General features: G+C 40.6%; 1 protein-coding gene across 2 annotated transcripts in view; it reads right to left on the bottom strand.

Moving 5' to 3' along the window:
- Positions 1-569: 569 nt before the first annotated feature.
- Positions 570-19,121, bottom strand: part of LOC143297293 (FERM domain-containing protein 5-like) — a 114,839-nt gene continuing 96,287 nt past the window's right edge. The window contains exons 15-17 of one of the 2 annotated variants that reach the window (XM_076609564.1): positions 18,997-19,014; positions 10,540-10,566; positions 570-6,395 (exon numbers count right to left, since the gene is read on the bottom strand). In XM_076609564.1, coding sequence (XP_076465679.1) covers positions 5,716-6,395; positions 10,540-10,566; positions 18,997-19,014 — 725 coding nt within the window. In that variant the 3' untranslated portion in view covers positions 570-5,715. The remainder of the gene's footprint in view (positions 6,396-10,539; positions 10,567-18,996; positions 19,015-19,121) is intronic. The other variant, XM_076609565.1, reaches the window with a different exon arrangement.

Below are 19,121 nucleotides of genomic sequence, written 5' to 3'. Positions count from 1 at the left end.
ACAGCACCTAACCCCCTACCCTCCAGTAGTAAAAAAAAAAGAAAGAAAAAAAGACATACAATTAGGCAGAAATACATAAAAACTGCACCTAAAAATTCCTGATAGGAAATTTAAAATAAAAACGATATAAAACAGGTCAGAAAAAACCAAGGCTACTCCACTCCCAGTGTTGGCCGCTCAGGCTGTGATGTGTGTAAATAGGAATACAAACGAAAAGCCAATCACAGATGGGGGCTACTTTACAAGGACTACATAGCAGCAGCTGTACATGAACCAAGGGTGAGATCTGTACAACACGAAAAAACAACTATCACTACCAGGAGTACGCCACCAGGACACTGAGCACATTGTTCACTTCGCATACGAACACCTTGCTATTAAGCATAACTAATAGCAAAAAAATAAAACTACAAAAATAATCAATGTCAAGGATAAAAATGTCAACAATGTTGGTTAAAAAGGATAATATATATATATATATATATATATATATAAACACCTGGAATTGCACAAGATCCTTTGAACAAGAGTATACAGGTGAAGGAAACAGGGAGGGAGGGAGGGGGGGGATTAAAAAAAAAAAAAAGAAAAAAAAAAAGCAAACCAACCCAGGATGATAACAGAAGAGTGATAAAACATTTATATCTGGGTCTTTCCTGTCATTTCACTTTCATTGCAAAAGATTCCATTCCTATGTGGGGAAGATGGTATTCTTCCGTCCTGTTCTGGGCTTTAAAAAATAATTCAAAATAAAATACACCCACCTACAAATCTTTATACAACTTCCTAAAATTCTTTTTTTTTTGTTGTTGTTGTTGTTGTGAATACATATAAAATCTACATCACATCTGCCTAAAATGGGTATTTTTTTTGATGGTGAATACATAAAAAATTGTACTTCATTTTAAGTGGAAAAAAAAAATCATTCAAAGCACGTTCTATAAAATCCTCCAATATGTGGCTGGATAAAATGTCTTACAGACTCATGATGAGAGTGGTGTGAAGTTTTATGCAGACATCCTCTTCCCCAGTACACTTTTGTCGCAATAGCAAACGGGAGGGAACAAACAAAAAACGCAGTATCAATCATACATTACAGGCATTTTGTTCAGCATCACCAGAAACTGCACAGAGTTAACGACAAGAGGAAAACAAAAACGTAAAAAACACATCCAGTGTCAGTGACATGGGTATACCACTCCTCTCCCTCCCACCTGGGCAAAAAAAGAGAAGGGCAAAGCGGAAGGGAAATTTATGCACATTGGGATTTGATGACAAATTTGGCATCTGGGTATGAATTCAACAGTATATTACTTAAATTTGTCCACACCCTACTGTTTCAAAAAAAGAGACATCTTACTTCTGTAAATAGATAATCCTCCTACAAACTTTTCTTTCTTTTTTTTTAAATTCTAGTTTTTCCTTCTCACCACATGTTCGTTCTGAGTGAGAATACTGAGAAAGAGAGATAGAGAGATGTTTTTCTCAAGCCAGTCTGAAGATAGGCTGTCTGCTACAATCAACTCGAAAAAAAATGGTCTTCTCTCTTTTTAAACAACTCAATAGAGACGGGAGTCCACTGGTCTGATAATAACGCAGATGATGTCTCAGTTTGAAAGGAAAAGCAGAGACACCAGTCATCATTAATTTAGAAATAAATGGAGTCACATAAGATGTAGGCCTCTCCTTTAACAATGCAGTACTAGACGAATAGAAAAAAAAGTTGAAAATAAATCTGTTTCAAATAAGATGGTCACAATAAGAAAGATCTCTGTAACAGACAACACGATGACATGCAATGCTCTTTATTTTCTAAAAATTCTTTGTCCCAAAGACTGGCAGGCAAGAAAACAATAAATAAATAAATAGATAAACAAATAACAACTTTCCGAAGTTGTGTTCAAGACCATAAAAATAAAGCAGTTTTCCCAGTATGTATATCCTCATCAAGAAGTTATGAAATTGATGACAAATCTAAAAGACAGAGTAAAACTCACATCTAAATGACAGAGAGTAAAACTATTTCCTAGTTACTCATGGATTATCTTCCCTCCCAAAGAGAGAGAGAGAGAGGCACACAAGACAAGACGGACATACATATGCTCGCTCAACTGAAGCCGTACGCAAGTCACATTTCTATCAAAAAAATCTCTCACCACCATTCTGACACAAGTAACAGACCTACTGAATGTCATCCTAAACAATATTTCACTCCAATCATCATCTAAAATATATAAATAAACAAATCAATAAATGAGTGGGAAACAACAACTGAAACACTTTTTCATTGAAGACTTAGAGCATAGATGTCTATGAAAATTTTCCCACCAAAATTAACTATTTTTTCTTCATTTTTTTTTTTATATATCTTTAAAAAAAAAAGATTTTACTAGAAAGCAATTAAAAAAATCTAATACTTCAACTTGTCCTTTGCGTGTTTGCACTTCTCATGGCTAATGTTACTCACAATGTACCAACTGATTTCAAATTTTGTGAGAAAATTAGCAGTAGTGACTTCATTTCATGAATAAAACACCTGCAACAATGGTCACTTCTTTGTTCCTTAAATTGCACTGAGATACATACTGTCCATGTTTTGTTCTTTACATTGCACTGAAATACATTTAGTCCATGTTTTATTCTTTAAAACTGCACAACAATGATGATAATCATAGTAAGGATATTATTAATAATATTGAAATATTAACAATTAAAAAAAAAAAAAAAAAAAAAAGAAGATATCCTCATCCAGGGTCGAAACGGCTCTCCACCTCCACCCCCTGCTGATAGCAGTAATCATGAACATGCAGTTATCATTCACCAAGTAATTAAGCCTCCAGACCCCTAAAAACAGTTAAACAAAAACCAGGGAAAGCTTGGAATAAAATATTATCGTGATTGTGCACTGTAAGTGTGTGGCAGTGTGCGTACGGGTAAAACATGGGGAGGGCACACACGCACACATCCACCCCCCCCCCCCACACACACACAGAGCAGGGACAGCTGGAACCAGGTCCATGTCTTAAGTTACTCTGAGTATAAAAAAATATCTCCCATCAGAGTACCGGCAGTCACTGCCAGCAACAGTTTCAATACTTTTTTTTTTCCTCTGGGTATTTTTTATACATTCCCTCAACTTAGTTTCAACATTGGTCTTCTTTATTTTCTCTCTTAATTTTGTATATATTTTCCCAACGCTATAAATTCATTTGAACTTTTTCTCTGAAGTTTACACTTTAATTTTTTTATCCTTCCATCAGGTGTCTTTAAAAATTCTAGTTACTTACTCCACTGGATATTCCCTGTTTGGACAAATTTTATTTTCTACGGTACATTTCTCCATGAAAATAAGGCAATACTAACTCTCACCCAATGAACAGTGAAGCGAGACAAATTAAAACTTCAGACTTTAATCTTGTCCTCAAAAATAAGAGAGAAAAAAAAAAAGACGATAGCGGATGGCACTACTTACAACTTCAGAGCATGCATGTGTCACTACTGTCAAGCGAGGGGTGGGGTGCAAGCCATCGAAAAGCAGCAGCGCTAGCTGGGAGGGTGGATGAGGGAAGCAGGTGAAAAGCACCAACCAGGTGGGTGGGGAGGCACAGGGGAAGGGGGAACGGCAAGGTAGCTGTTTGGTGAGAAGAATATGCACTGTCTTTGAAAAGGAGAATTACATACCACGAAGAAGAATAAAATACTGGGAACGGCAACAAAGCTGTTTGGTAAGGAGAATATGAATATGCACTATCTTTGAAATGGAGAATACATGCTACAAAGAAGATTCTAATATTATTTTTCGAGTAGAATAAGCGCTATCTATGAAAAGGAGAACATAACCTACAAGGAAGAATAATACCTTAGAGGAGAATGTGCATTATCTTTGAAAAGGAGAATATATACTATCTTTGAGGAGAATACACACTCTCTTGAGAAGAGTACATGCTTTGTGCACTGACAACACTGCCAAAAAAAAAAAGCAAAAAAAAAAAAAAAGCAAAAAAAAAGCAGATTACAAGAAAAGCAATGTGTCAAGATAAAAAAAAAGGTTATTATAAAATGAAAATAAAAAGACAATGTTAAAATGAAAGCTAAAAAGCAAGACTGGAGTTCATTCATTTCTTGTTCTATCATGAAGCTAACATCCAAAATGCTCCATTCACCAACATATATATATATATATATATATATATCTTCTTTCCAAAAAGCTCTGTACTACATAGAGTAAAACAGCGGACAAATCAGTCCTCTCCACCATACAAACCTTGTAACATTTCCTCTAAAAGAAAAAAAAATCAACCCAGTCTCCTCATAACTGTACAATTTAGTATAAAAACAACAACAACACCACACACATGACAACGCTTCTGAAGCGAGTGTGTGTGTGTTACAGCTTCACAAACCAATTCTTACAACAGGAATGCTATGAGCAACAGACACCGAAATCTAAAAAAAATTCTCTCCCACACACACATGGACAGAACTGCCAAGAGAATCCCCGTTCCTTTGCATAATTCTAAAGAGGAAGTGAAACAATGCTGGCCGCTACAACACCCATTCACAGAAAGAGAAGTAAACCTTTTTTTCTTTAAAATCAAAAACACAAAAATCAAATTTAAAAATCATGGTTGCAACTACACTACTCTCTGCTTTTCTTTTATCACCGACACGGACACAGCTCAGATGTTCATTCATAACTATAACATTAAAAAAAAGCAGTGATTCTTCTTAATTAAGAAAATATATAAGATATGCATTGAAAAAAAAGACAACATTAGGTGACATTTGTCACTGAAAAACAGCTCAGAATACTGCTGTACATACAAGTTGGGTGAATTTATTTTCCCCAGGTGTGTGACAAGTGGGTGGTGTTCTGCCACAGTGCCCTTTTTCTGCAATCCTCAAGTCAAAATAAATCAGAATGTATCAATGCTCTCAGCACGTCAAGCAAGTCAATCTGTCAGGCTTTGTAAGCTTTTTCTGCAAGCGTCACATGGTGAAATGAAAGATTTTTTTTTTTTTTCAAATCCCTGGTCTGTCATATACATTGGTTTTTTTTTGTTTTTTTTTCAAGTAATCCCCCCAAAAAAATCATTAAACTCATTAAAAAAAAAAAAAAAAGCAGTAAAGAAACAGACTCATCCTTCCTAAGATCACTGTGAACATCATGATTTTCAATTCGCTACAAAACCATAAAAGGCTCTTTCTTAATCTGTCGTAAGTGAGATTCAAAACATTAATTGCTTCTCCATGCCACACTTGAGAAGATAATAATTGTTCACCAGAAAACCCCCAAAAAGAGATGATGACTACGATGATGACATGTGAGAAGCGAAAGGCAGTCAATCAACACGGGAGCATTATTGCCAATGATATGTCAATGACACACAACAAAACCTGATGTCAGTGTGTGTGGTTCAGAACGTCCTGATCAAAAACAAACAAATGAAAACAAAAAAAAAAGGCTGATAAACAGAAAATAAGACTTCTAGGACACAGGGGACGGAGCTGTATGGGAGAAACTCCGCAATTCTATCCCATGAAAAAAAAAAAAAAAAAAAAAAAAAAAAAAAAAAAAAATCAAAGTTGAAAATGGTGCTGACCGACAGAACTCAGCCCACCACTGCTGGCTCACTTCGACAACTGACAGTATCTGGCAAGTGCAAGTCACACAAACAAGACAAGTCTGCAAAACGAAGGGAAGGGCCAGGCTCACTACTTCCGGAAGTAGGAGGCAACGCTGTCCGTCGTCTCCCCAACAAAGTCTCTCAGTGGCTCCAGGAAGCCAAGATGCCCCCGGATCTGGCTCAGCACGGGGTGCTCCAGCCCTGAGAAGAACACCACGTAGAAGAGCACGGCGAACAGGAGCAGAGCCACCAGGGATGATGCCACCAGTGCCCCACACACCCCAGACCTCTTCTTCTTTGCCGGCGCCACCGCCGTCTGGGGGAGGGTTCCCGCAGCTGCTGCTGCTGCCAGCTGGTCCTGTTCCTGACGGCTGAAATCGGCATCCAGCTGCTGAATCTCTTCCTCCAACGATGGTTTTGGTTTGCCCGCCTCTTCCTCCTCCTCCTCCTCGTCCTCATCCTCATAAAAGGTGTTGTCTGGCTGGTAGGTCCCTGTTTCGAAGCTGGTGTCAGGGTCTCCTGTCGCCATCTCCGGGGAGTCCAGAACGGCCTGGCCGTTGAGGCGTGGAGGGGGGGCCGCGGCTGTGGTGGCTGCCGAGGAGGGGACGATGAGCTCTGTGGGAACGGCGGCCTTCCGCTGTTGTTGTTTGTGTTCGTCGTACTTCTCGGTGGCTGCCAGTGGGGCCAGTACTACGGGGCTCGGTTCAAGGGCTCCTTCAGATTTACGCTGCGCTGTCGTCGTCTGACGGGGAACGTCCACTGCCACTTCTGAAACAGGACCAGGGATCTGTGTCAAAGTATTCTTTTTGGTGTGTGTTGGGAGTGTGTGTGAGTGTTTTGTGTGTGGTGTGTGTTGGGGGTGGTGTGTGCGTGTGTGTGTTTTGTGTGTGGTGTGTGTGTGCGCATGTATGTGTTCTGTGTGTGTTGGGGGTGGAGTTTGAGTGGGTGGTGTGTGTGTGTGTGTGTGTGTGTGTGTGTGTGTGTGTGTGTTCGTGTGTTTGTGTGTGTGTACTGTGTTGTGTGCATTGATGTGCGTGGCTATCTGCTTACTGTGTGTACACAATGGTCATGAGTGCACACTTGTGTGCAAGCACATGCATGTGCGCGCACACACACACACACATATATGTAATATATAAATATATATATTCTTATATCAAAACATATCAGCTTTGAAGCACAATACATGATCTTGATGTGTAAATTTTCAAACATGAAAAAAGATTGTTTCTACTATCTATAATTGATAAATCATATGCACAAAATACAATTTCTTCAAATTTGCTACATAAAAATCACCCAAATATTTCATTTCATTCCACACACACACACACACAGAGCAGTTACTCTTTCTCATGTTAAAGTAGCCAAAAAGCTGGATAAATAGACACATTACGTAAGGTGTTAGACACATACAGATAAATGCACAGATGTTAATTTCTGTTAAACCACATTTCCCTCTTCCTCTGTAAGAACAGGAAAGACAACTGACGCCCCTTCAAGTCTCAGGACCACAACCCCCCCCCCCCCCCACTTTTTTATTTTTATATATTTTAGATTACATCTCTTGTTTTGTGAAATGGTCAACTTGCACATGTTGGAAAATTAAAAACTCACAAATCTAATATGTCTGGATTATGTACTGTGATGTTCAAAGGAGAGCACTTTTCCCCCTCTCTTTTATTTATCTATTTTTTCTTTCTTTTTGGGGGCTTTTTGGTCAGTTCATTTCTATCTCTCTTTAAAATAAAAATCTTTTCTGCAAGATCTGTTTCTGATGTGGGTGGTCACACATTTCTCCCTCATTTTCTGAAAAAAGTTAAAAAGCCAAAAAACCCCCCCAAAAAAACAGGATGTTTTATTTGATGTAAATCTGAAACATACATATCTATATATCTATGTTTACAAGCAGTGTCACTGAGATACCTTCTAAAAGCTTTCCAGAAAACCTGAACTGTACCACGACTAAAAAAAACAAACAAACCCCAAAACTCTTGACTTTTACAATAAAATAAATATTCTTTATATTTTGACTTCTCATGTGCACTTGACAATTGTCATTGACACATGAATGCTTAATCAAGGACAGTTTATGAAATCGCTGCCGTGGCTGAAAAGCATCAGTTTCACAAGAAACGTGAAACCTGGCCACATTGCCTTGCTTAGTCTATCCTCCCCCCCCCCCCCCCCCCTTACAAAACCCGATTGAAAAAAAACCCAAAACCCCCCCAAAAACAAAAAAAAAAACTGAAAGAAAAAAAAAAAGGCATTGTGTGTGTAGAGTTGTGTATAGTGTTATGCCTGTGTGTGTGAGTGTGAGTGTGTGTATGTGTGTGTGTGTGTGTGTGTGTGTGTGTGTGTGTGTGTGTGTGTGTGTGTGTGTGTGTGTGTTGTGTGTAAGAAAATGAATGAGCACCTTTAAATCAGTGTTCCATATAATAATAACAATGAAAAAGTTTCTCAGCACACAGGAAACAAAAAGAAGCAAAAAAAAAAAAAGAAAGAAAAAGAAAAAAAAAGTGGGACTGGAGGGGATGGGGGTGGGGGGTGTAGCGGGGGAAGGGGGAAAGAATTACATAAAACACCAACTACAGCGACAAAGCAAAACATTGGTGGTCAGCAACAGTGCCCAGAAACAAAAAGTAAATGTTTTAAGCAGGCAATAATGTTCTCTCTCTCTGTCTGTCTGTCTGTCTGTTAGTCTCTCTCTCTCCACACACACACACACACAAATGCACATGCATACACCTAACCAACCCATACGTCACATATACACACACACATCACACTCACATCAAATGAGTTCAGACCTTCATTCATTCACCACAGAAAAACAAATTACACACAGACCTTCATTCATTCACCACAGAAAAACAAATCACACACAGACAAACAAACATACTTACATACACACTGACAGATAACTAAAAATGAATGGACAGATTAATGGAACAGATCTACAGGACTAACAAAGTTTGCACTGTGTGTGTGTGTGTGTGTGTGCGCGCGCGCGCGCGTGTGTGCGTGCACATGTTTGTTCCATGGCCATCCCAACTGACTTGAACCTTGCAGACACACAGAGTCATCTCAATTAGAGGATACTGAGGAATTCGGAAAACACACACACACAGCTCCAATCAACCCCCACCCCCCACTCCAAAACCGAAACATCCACTCCTAACGTGTCACTTTTCAAATATCATAATGCTTCATCCCACAGATCGTGTAACTATAAAATGCTATCCTTTGTGTTTTCATCAACTGTTACTGATCTCTTGACATCAAGATCTTCGGTTTCAGAAATTACAGCATCAAAGAAACAAAAGAAAGACAGTGTGAAAGAAAGAAAATGAACGAATCATTCAATGTCACATATTCTGTTACATTCATTTTGTCAACATAGCTGAGTATGTATCTTTGCAAAAGCCAATGTGTGAACACAGTTAAATTTTCTTTCGCTTTTGAGTTTCACTCTAAGCTTCTGAGATTCACTTACAATGAAAATAAATGCTGGGAAGTATTTTCTGGCTTCCCTCCCTTTTCATTAATGACAGAAAAATTCAGAGAAAATGTGTGTTTTTTTTGTGTGGTTTGTTTTGCTTTATTTTTAGAATAAATACCAACATTAATCACACACACCACTTCATGGAATGCGCCATAAAAATGAAGACATAGAAACGAAACCAAATGTTGAAGTACACAGAGAAAAGAACAGTGCTTAAACAGACATGCCAATACCATGAAAACTTTTCACTGATAGTAACTTTTGAGGTTTATAGTATCAACTGCCAAATATTTTTATTTTTCTTACATATATTTTTTTTCATTTGTCAGTTTTCACACACACACACACACACACCTCAGGCACTCTTTTCCAGTCCCCGAAGAAAATCAATATTTTTAATCTGAGTTTACGTGTACTGTAAAATACATGGATGATTTGGTCTTTTTACTTCATTAAAACTTTACATGGATTGAGTGTGAAGTGGATGAACTGGTCTTGTTAATGGTGTTTTGAGCGACCCATTTTACATTATTTAGTGAACTGAAGGGTAGTCAGCCCTGAAGTAGCCTTTTGTGATCAAATGGGCTGTATAAAGTATGTCTGAGTTTGCATACCTCCTCCTTTCCTGACCAACTCCATACACCACCTCTGTCTAAGTGGAAGAGGGATTGAAGATGCAGAACAAGATCTGGCCTCAGGTTTTTCTTTGTTGTCCAATTCCTTCCCCACAGTATTCCCAGCTATCAAGCACTAGTTGTGCCATGGTTGTGCATCATTCATACCCCACACCACGCCCAGTCGTACATTCTTATTCACACTCTATTTCTCTCTTTCATTCCATCATATGCTGTAGCAAGCATGAGCGCGAGCGCATGCGCATGCGCGCACACACACACACACACACTGAGAGCAAACGTTCAGTGCCACATGTATGATGCAAAAATCAGCTCTACCCAACGAAGCATAGAGCCCATCACACCCCATCAATTACAAACTGGAGAAAAGAAACCAAAGAAAAATGGCGTGCACAATGCCGACATATAATTCTACCGAGCAAAGCATCTCTTGAGCACAAAAACTGAAGAAAAGAAACTGGTCAGACAAAGGGAAAGGAGGGGAGGGAGGGAGAGACAGAGAGAAAGACAGAAACAGAGAGAGAGAGACAGAGGAAGGCAGAAAGGAAGAAGGCAAGAGGGAAAACTGGGCAACAGGGACCACACAGGGTTAACCTTTTATTTTCCAACAACCAACTCTTCAAATCACCCATAGAAAAAGGCCCGGTCTTAACAAGCTCTAAAAAACAAAAAAAAAAAAAACTACAACAAAAAACCCACAAAAACAAAGCAGCTGATCTGAAAGCAAAATTAACAAAAGCAAAATAAACCTACAAACGAATCATTCAATTACCTGGTTTCTTCCCCGTAGCCCAGATGACTATTTCATTAAAAAAAAAAGGAAGAAAAAGACAAATAAAAAAAATCTTTTTAGTTTCGTGGAATGAGAACATGAAAATGTAAGCACACTCAGAATTTAAAGAAAAAAGTCAAGACATGGAAGAAAAAAGTTCACATACCAATCACACCCACACGTCCAGAGAAGATGAATGTGTGTGTGTGTGTGTGTGTTTGACAGAGAGAGAGAGACAGACAGGCAGAGACTGGGACAGAGACAAGTGGAGAGACAGAGAGATAGAGAGATGGGGGGGAAGGGGTCAGTGGGGTGCAATCAGAGAGAAACATAGGTAAAAGAGTGACAGACAGATGGAGACTGTGAACGAGAATGAGAGCAAGAAAGAGCGGGAGAGAGAGGGAGAGAGAGAGAGAGAGACAGAGAGAGAGACAGACAGACAGAGAGAGAGAGAGACAGACAGACAGAGAGAGAGAAAGAGAGAGAGAGAGAGAGGGAGAGAGAGAGAAACAGCAAGGTACAAAGTAAAAAACTTGAGCGAGACTGACAAAGACCCATCAACAGACAGAAAGATCACCAAAAAGATTTATCAGTTATTCACAACCAGCTCTTCCCCATTTTCACGTTATGAACACCAGTATAAGTCCGCAATTGTTCTGAACACATGGAACAAACGCATGAAATAACTCTAGCACGCACACAGCTTTTAAAATCAATAAAAACACCAACAAAGCCTGCCAAGTTCTTTGGAAGAAGGACAACACAAGCATGCTTCTAAATCATTAATGTGCAAACATGCTCTTCGTGCGCGCTTTTCCCACCATCACTATAACTGACTAAACTTAACACTGACTGTTGCTAAAAAAAAAAAAAAAAAAAAAAAAAAGCTTCCACTTGGATATTAGTTTGTATTTGAGTCAATACAGAGACCACAGCTCATAGTCTCTGTGCTCACAAAGCAGAAACGTTAGACCACAAGCGGCAGCAGAAATCCCTTGTGGTACCCCTCTTGTTTTTGAATGACACTTCTGACACAAAAAAAGCAAAGGTAGCCTCATGTCTGTTGTTAAGGTGAATTCTATGCTACTCATACTTTCTATACTGGATAAAATCTTGTGATTTTGTTATTCTTTCTGGTTAAACACCATGATCCACCAGAACATAAATGGCTGATCGTGTGTGTTCTGATTGGCTAAGATCAGTCACATGATGAATTTCAAACTTCTTGTCTCCATACTGAACAAACTCCTGTGATATTGTTATTCTTTACAGTGGAACACCACAAACTGCCAGGATGCAAATGGCTGACCTGCTGTTCTGACTAGCTAGGACAAGACACATGATCTGGAACTCAAATCATGATTGATGATTTATTTGGCAACACTTTAATCATTGCATGAAGTTGCCTTTATCACAAAAGCAAAAAACGATGATGAAGCCGAAAATCATGGCAACCTGTACCACAATATTATTTTTCAACAAGACACATTTCATTTCATTCACTTTACTTTGCATTACTGAAATACACAATGGCTGACACCTCTAAAAATAAATCAAGTGGGTCTGTAAGATTGCAAAAGTATCTGCACTGAAGTCACCTTGGACTGCCTACATTCAAGTCACCAAGGACATGCTGACAACTCAGTTTATCAGTGCGCATATCAACTTCCGCGTGTTTAACATTCTGCCCCTCACAGAAGCGTCATAAAACACCCAGACAGATTACAGTTCTCATATCAATGTCTTTGCAACGAGAACTTTCTTTTTCTTCAACATGCAGAATATTTTCCATATTCTCCTACCCAAAGAACAACCTTTATAAAACACCAACTGTTTCTACATATAATTCTAAAGTAACAGATTTACTTGTACTCAAGTACTAAACTGAAGCAACTGAATAGAAGCAAACTGTAAAGCAGTTAGGATAAAAATTAAAAAAACAAAACAAAAAAAACCCTCTGAAAAAAGAAAGAACAAATCCCAAGCATTAGTTGCTGTCTATCATACTCAAAATGTCAATGTCACTATCAACAATAAAATTTTAAAAAAATTTAGAGACAAGAGCAACATGAATCAGAAAATAGTGTTCTGTAGTTAATGTAACTCTACAAGCAGCACTGTTCCCCCCAAAATATTCCCCCTCTTCATCCTGCCTATCAGCCAGCTCCCTTACCCTCTCACCCTCTGTCTGTTGCACAAATAACACACCGTCCACTATTCCATACCGCTATGTTACTGGTAAAGCACAGCCTTGTTCAATCTTCAGCTTGTAGGAGACAGTTAAAGGGAAAGAACCCATGTGGGGGCACCACACTTTCCAGCAAATGTTGAGGATGGATTGTATCCCTTGCACAGCATTCTCGTCAACTGATGCCCCCCCTTTTTTTTCTTCTTTCTTTCTTTCTTTTTTTTTTTTTTTTTTTACTGTGCAAACTACAGAGAGAGATTACAAATCTAAAATACATTTATCATGTTAAGCATTAACCATTTATCTTCTGCTGACATTGCAGTCTAACCAGAAGCAAAATGTAATCTCGCCAAGCACATCCTTTGGCATATCACAACTTTGTTCACAAAACTAACACCTCATTTCAGTCAGTCACTGGGGATGTGGTCTGTGGTGGAGACAGAGGGAAGAGAAAACCAGAAGAGAAAGAGCAAGGGGATATATAGTGAGAGAGAGAGAGAGAGATGGATAAAGTATTTTATTCATTGGGCCATTGCCCCTATGAAGGGGGGGGGGGGAGAGAGAGAGAGAGAGGGAGAGAGAGAGAAGGGGGAGAGAGAGAGAGAGAGAGAGAGAGAGAGAGAGAGAAGAGAGAGAGAAAATGGGAGAGACACAGAGATAGTTTGTGTTATCACTCATCCATTCATTTCTTTTTTTTTTTTTGGTTGTTGTTGTTGTTTTGTTTTTTTTGTTTTGCTTTTGGTTTTCTTCACTTGCAGAGGTTATATTTGTCAAGAAACGTTTCTTTTTATTTCATTTCTTGTCATCCTTTGACGAACGGGCAAGTGTGTGCAGGGGAAAGCATGAATTCATCAAACGAACAATACACACACACTAAAATCTGCAGGTGTGGAACAAAAAATTGTCCATCTGAAATGAACTGCAGCAGTGACCAATGCCACCCTTCCTCCGCTTCCCTCAGCTGTGATAAATAATGTGTGGTTATTCTGCTGTAACCTTTCATTCCTGCATACGTTATCTGCTCGTCTATTGTTCATTTCTCATCTGTTCTGATTCAAGGGTGTGGTTATCAACTTTATATACTCCTGAACCCTAAAACGTTTCAAGGTCTAACAGCCTTTTACGGCCAACAGGGCAGTGAATTCATATCCAACGAGTCTTGGACTCGGCACACAGGGCAGTGAATTCATATCCAACGAGTCTTGGACTCGGCACACAGGGCAGTGAATTCATAACCAACGAGTCTTGGACTTGGCACACAGGGCAGTGAATTCATATCCAACGAGTCTTGGACTCGGCACACAAAAGTTGAACCCGGTCTTCTCCTTCTTCCATTCTGATCTTCCCAAACCGAATGTCAGGAACCAGTGCCTTTCTCAAGGATGTGACACCATGCCAGAATGGAGCCTTAAAGCCTCATCACTGGTGGTCACTGGATCAGAACTCCGCCCAACTGACTCTTGACATGGTGCCTCCCTAACTGCACCCACTGACTAGCCTGTTCATTTCATTTTCACTTCAATAACCCATAGTCAATATTCAGCTGCATATTTTTTGTTCTTTTCAGTGGAAACATCAGCATAATAAATCATTCCCATCAAATCTGTAGTACCTGGTCTCACATCATATCAAGGCAGTTAGGCTTTTTATGACCAACTATACATTTTTTCGTTCTATAAGTGTTACACAAGGCATTTGTTGATAATATCAGCCTGATACTGGAAGCATTATTTTTGCACCAGCAGCGTTTGTTCTGGGTAAGCTTGCCTGATACACAGTTTTCAATGACACATGCACATGCAAAGTCACACACAGTGCTGGGAAAAGGCCTCAGTAGGCATGAATGGGAAGAGTAAACATGACATTTCAGGATACTATGTCATTTTAGTTCTGAGAGAAAGATAGACAGACAGAGAGAGAGACAATCAAATAATTCTAACCATTTCACTTTGCTTCTAAAACCCCACACACCACAGTCTGGGCAGTATCATACTGAAGTCTGATACGACAACTAACTCACTTCTGAGAAATCTGAGAAGTGATTAAATCATTAACTGAAGTCTGACGAAGAATAATCCAGTCTGCAGATGGATTAAATCATTAAGTTTGAAAAGAGGGATTAATCAGGTGCCCTAAAGTCTGAGAGGAAATAAAACAATGAAAGCGTGGACAGGGATAAATTATTCAAAGGAAGGATTAACTGAAGTCTGAAAAGGGATTAAATGAAGTCTGAAGAGGCATTAACAGAAATCTTAGGAGGGATTAATTGAAGTCTGAAGAGGCATTAACAGAAAACTTAGGAAGGATTAACTGAAGTCTGAAGTGGGATTAACTTAACCTTGTGGGGGGGATTAACTGAAGTCTGAAGACATTGAAATCTTTGGAGGGATTAACTCAAGTCTGAAGGATTAACTGAATTTTGCAGAGGGATTAACTGAAGTTTGCGGAGGGATTAACTGAAGACTGAGGAAGGTTTATTTGAAGTCTGTGAATGGGTTAATTAACTCTGAAGGCGGTAAAGGTCTGATAACAGATAAACCGAGGGATAAACCCATGCAAAACACATATATCCCCCATCCTCAATTCAATTAAAATTCAACTCAAATTCAAAAACACTTTATTAATCCACATGGAAATTAACGTGTGCAATCACAGGCTCGTTGTAGACACCAACATAAAAATGAACGTATGTACCATACAATAAACTAAAACAAGTCAAAGTTGCTTTTAACTTGACACATACAACAAACCTCTCCAACAATGAGTGGAGAGAGAGACAGAGAGAGAGAGAGAGAGAGAGAGAGAGAGAGAGAGAAACTGATTTTAAAAACTTTATAACCCCAAAAGCCAACATCTTAAAAATTACTGCATCAGTAACCTAGATTAAAGGCACTTTTGAGTGTGGCTTACAAACGTCCCTTGAATACATGCCTGCTACATGGATGAGATATGCAATTTTGGATGGAAAGATCATTTCACTATCTGTTTCTTTTTTTAATTTATTTATTTATTTTTTTTTAATGATTTTAATAACATTATTCTACCTTTAAATGCAAATTTAGTTGATCTGAGGCACATCTTTTAACCCTTGCATGAACCCTGTCAACTAAACCCCTCTCCCCAGTCCTGTTCATCCTTCCCTCGTTCCTACACCTGTTTCTGTTCCCCAGTCCTGTTCATCCTTCCCTCGTTCCTACACCTGTTTCTGTTCCCTAGTCCTGTTCATCCTTCCCTCGTTCCTACACCTGTTTCTGTTCCCCAGTCCTGTTCATCCTTCCCTCGTTCCTACACCTGTTTCTGTTCCCCAGTCCTGTTCATCCTTCCCTCGTTCCTACACCTGTTTCTGTTCCCCAGTCCTGTTCATCCTTCCCTCGTTCCTACACCTGTTTCTGTTCCCAAGTCCTGTTCATCCTTCACTCGTTCCTACACCTGTTTCTGTTCCCCAGTCCTGTTCATCCTTCCCTCGTTCCTACACCTGTTTCTGTTCCCCAGTCCTGTTCATCCTTCCCTCGTTCCTACACCTGTTTCTGTTCCCCAGTCCTGTTCATCCTTCCCTCGTTCCTACACCTGTTTCTGTTCCCCAGTCCTGTTCATCCTTCCCTCGTTCAACACCTGTTTCTGTTCCCCAGTCCTGTTCATCCTTCCCTCGTTCCTACACCTGTTTCTGTTCCCCAGTCCTGTTCATCCTTCCCTCGTTCCTACACCTGTTTCTGTTTCCCAGTCCTGTTCATCCTTCCCTCGTTCCTACACCTGTTTCTGTTCCCCAGTCCTCTTCATCCTTCCCTTGTTCAACACCTGTTTCTGTTCCCCAGTCCTGTTCATCCTTCTCTCGTTCCTACACCTGTTTCTGTTCCCCAGTCCTGTTCATCCTTCCCTTGTTCCTACACCTGTTTCTGTTCCCCAGTCCTGTTCATCCTTCCCCCATTCCTACACCTGTTTCTGTTCCCCAGTCCTGTTCATCCTTCTCTCGTTCCTACACCTGTTTCTGTTCCCCAATCCTGTTCATCCTTCCCTCATTCCTACACCTGTTTCTGTTCCCCAGTCCTGTTCATCCTTCCCTCGTTCCTACACCTGTTTCTGTTCTCCAGTCCTGTTCATCCTTCCCTCATTCCTACACCTGTTTCTGTTCCCCAGTCCTGTTCATCCTTCCCTCGTTCCTACACCTGTTTCTGTTCCCCAGTCCTGTTCATCCTTCCCTCGTTCCTACACCTGTTTCTGTTCCCCAGTCCTGTTCATCCTTCCATTGTTCCTACACCTGTTTCTGTTCCGTCCTGTTCATCCTTCCCTCGTTCCTACACCTGTTTCTGTTCCCCAGTCCTGTTCATCCTTCTCTCGTTCCTACATTTGTTTCTGTTCCGTCCTGTTCCTTCTTCCATCACTCCTATATCTGTTTCTGTTCCATCATGTTCATCTTTCCCTTGTTCCTACATCTGTTTCTGTTCTGTCCTGTTCATCCTTCCATCGTTCCTACATCTGTTTCTGTTCGTCCTGTTCATCCTTCCATCATTCCTACATCTGTTTCTGTTCGTCCTGTTCATCCTTCCCTCGTTCCTACACCTGTTTCTGTTCCCCAGTCCTCTTCATCCTTCCCTCGTTCAACACCTGTTTCTGTTCCCCAGTCCTGTTCATCCTTCTCTCGTTCCTACACCTGTTTCTGTTCCCCAGTCCTGTTCATCCTTCCCTCGTTCCTACACCTGTTTCTGTTCCCCAGTCCTGTTCATCCTTCCCTCATTCCTACACCTGTTTCTGTTCCCCAGTCCTGTTCATCCTTCTCTCGTTCCTACACCTGTTTCTGTTCCCCAATCCTGTTCATCCTTCCCTCATTCCTACACCTGTTTCTGTTCCCCAGTCCTGTTCATCCTTCCCTCGTTCCTACACCTGTTTCTGTTCTCCAGTCCTGTTCATCCTTCCCTAGTTCCTACACCTGTTTCTGTTCCCCAGTCCTGTTCATCCTTCCCTCGTTCCTACACCTGTTTCTGTTCCCCAGTCCTGTTCATCCTTCCATTGTTCCTACACCTGTTTCTGTTCCATCCTGTTCATCCTTCCCTCGTTCCTACACCTGTTTCTGTTCCCCAGTCCTGTTCATCCTTCCATCGTTCCTACATCTGTTTCTGTTCCGTCCTGTTCATCCTTCCATTGTTCCTACATCTGTTTCTGTTCGTCCTGTTCATCCTTCCATCGTTCCTACATCTGTTTCTGTTCGTCCTGTTCATCCTTCCATCGTTCCTACATCTGTTTCTGTTCGTCCTGTTCATCCTTCCTACATCTGTTTCTGTTCCATCCTTTAACATGGCAATCTCATCTCACTTATAAAAACAAAAGAATGGAAACAACTTATCTTTGTGTGCATGTGTGTGTGTGTGTCCATGTGCACATGTACAATCTCACCAACGTTGCTATCACCTCACTTGCAAGCAAACTAAAAGGCGCAAAAACAGCTGAAACTAAAATACACACAAAGCTATCAGCAGAACAAAACAAAAACAATGCTGTTAGCTGGAACAACTGCACAAGTTAAAAACAACAACTCTTCCCGTCACCCCATATCAGAACCTTTTACCCCTCTACTTCCTTCATATCCTGCAACCCCTGCCCCCCCCCCTCCCCTCTCTTTTGCAAACCCCACGCCCTCAACCTCCAACCAATCCCTCTTTTGCAACCCCCACGCCCTCAACCTCCACCCCTCTCTTTTGCAAACCCCACGCCCTCAACCTCCACCCCCTCCCCTCTCTTTTGCAAACCCCACGCCCTCAACCTCTACCCCCTCCCTCTTTTGCAAACCCCACGCCCTCAACCTCCACCCCTCCCCTCTCTTTTGCAAACCCCACGCCCTCAACCTCCACCCCTCTCTTTTCCAAACCCCATGCCCTCAACCTCCACCCCTCTCTTTTCCAAACCCCACGCCCTCAACCTCCACCCCCTCCCCTCTCTTTTGCAAACCCCATGCCCTCAACCTCCACCCCCTCCCCTCGCTTTTGCAAACCCCACGCCCTCAACCTCCACCACCCCCACCCCCCGGCCATATCCCTAATCACTTCTTCCTCAAAATATGAAACAAAACAAAAAAGACAACACATTTACAAAATACACCCTAACCACAACCATGTGATAATGAATATGAAGGAAAACTCCCAAGTCATAATTATGTCAGACTGCATGAAATATAACCATTCTTGAAAAAAAAAGGGGGAGGGAGAGGGGGGCATCTACATAGGGTGGGTAATACACCCTGTAAGTAAAGTGCACAGGAGAACCAAAGAGTCACTTACCGTTGTAAGGCCTTCGATCTACAAACAACCACAACACAGACCATCGCCTGGCTAGAGTGCAAAACGCCAGCAACCCAGTCACACACACATTCCAAGGCATACCACAACAAGTCTACACTCATGCA

This window comes from Babylonia areolata, chromosome 22 (genome assembly GCF_041734735.1).
Source record: "Babylonia areolata isolate BAREFJ2019XMU chromosome 22, ASM4173473v1, whole genome shotgun sequence".
NCBI lineage: Eukaryota > Metazoa > Mollusca > Gastropoda > Neogastropoda > Buccinidae > Babylonia > Babylonia areolata.
The sequence above is the reverse complement of the archived record's forward strand: the minus strand, read 5'-3'. Positions and strand labels throughout refer to the sequence as shown.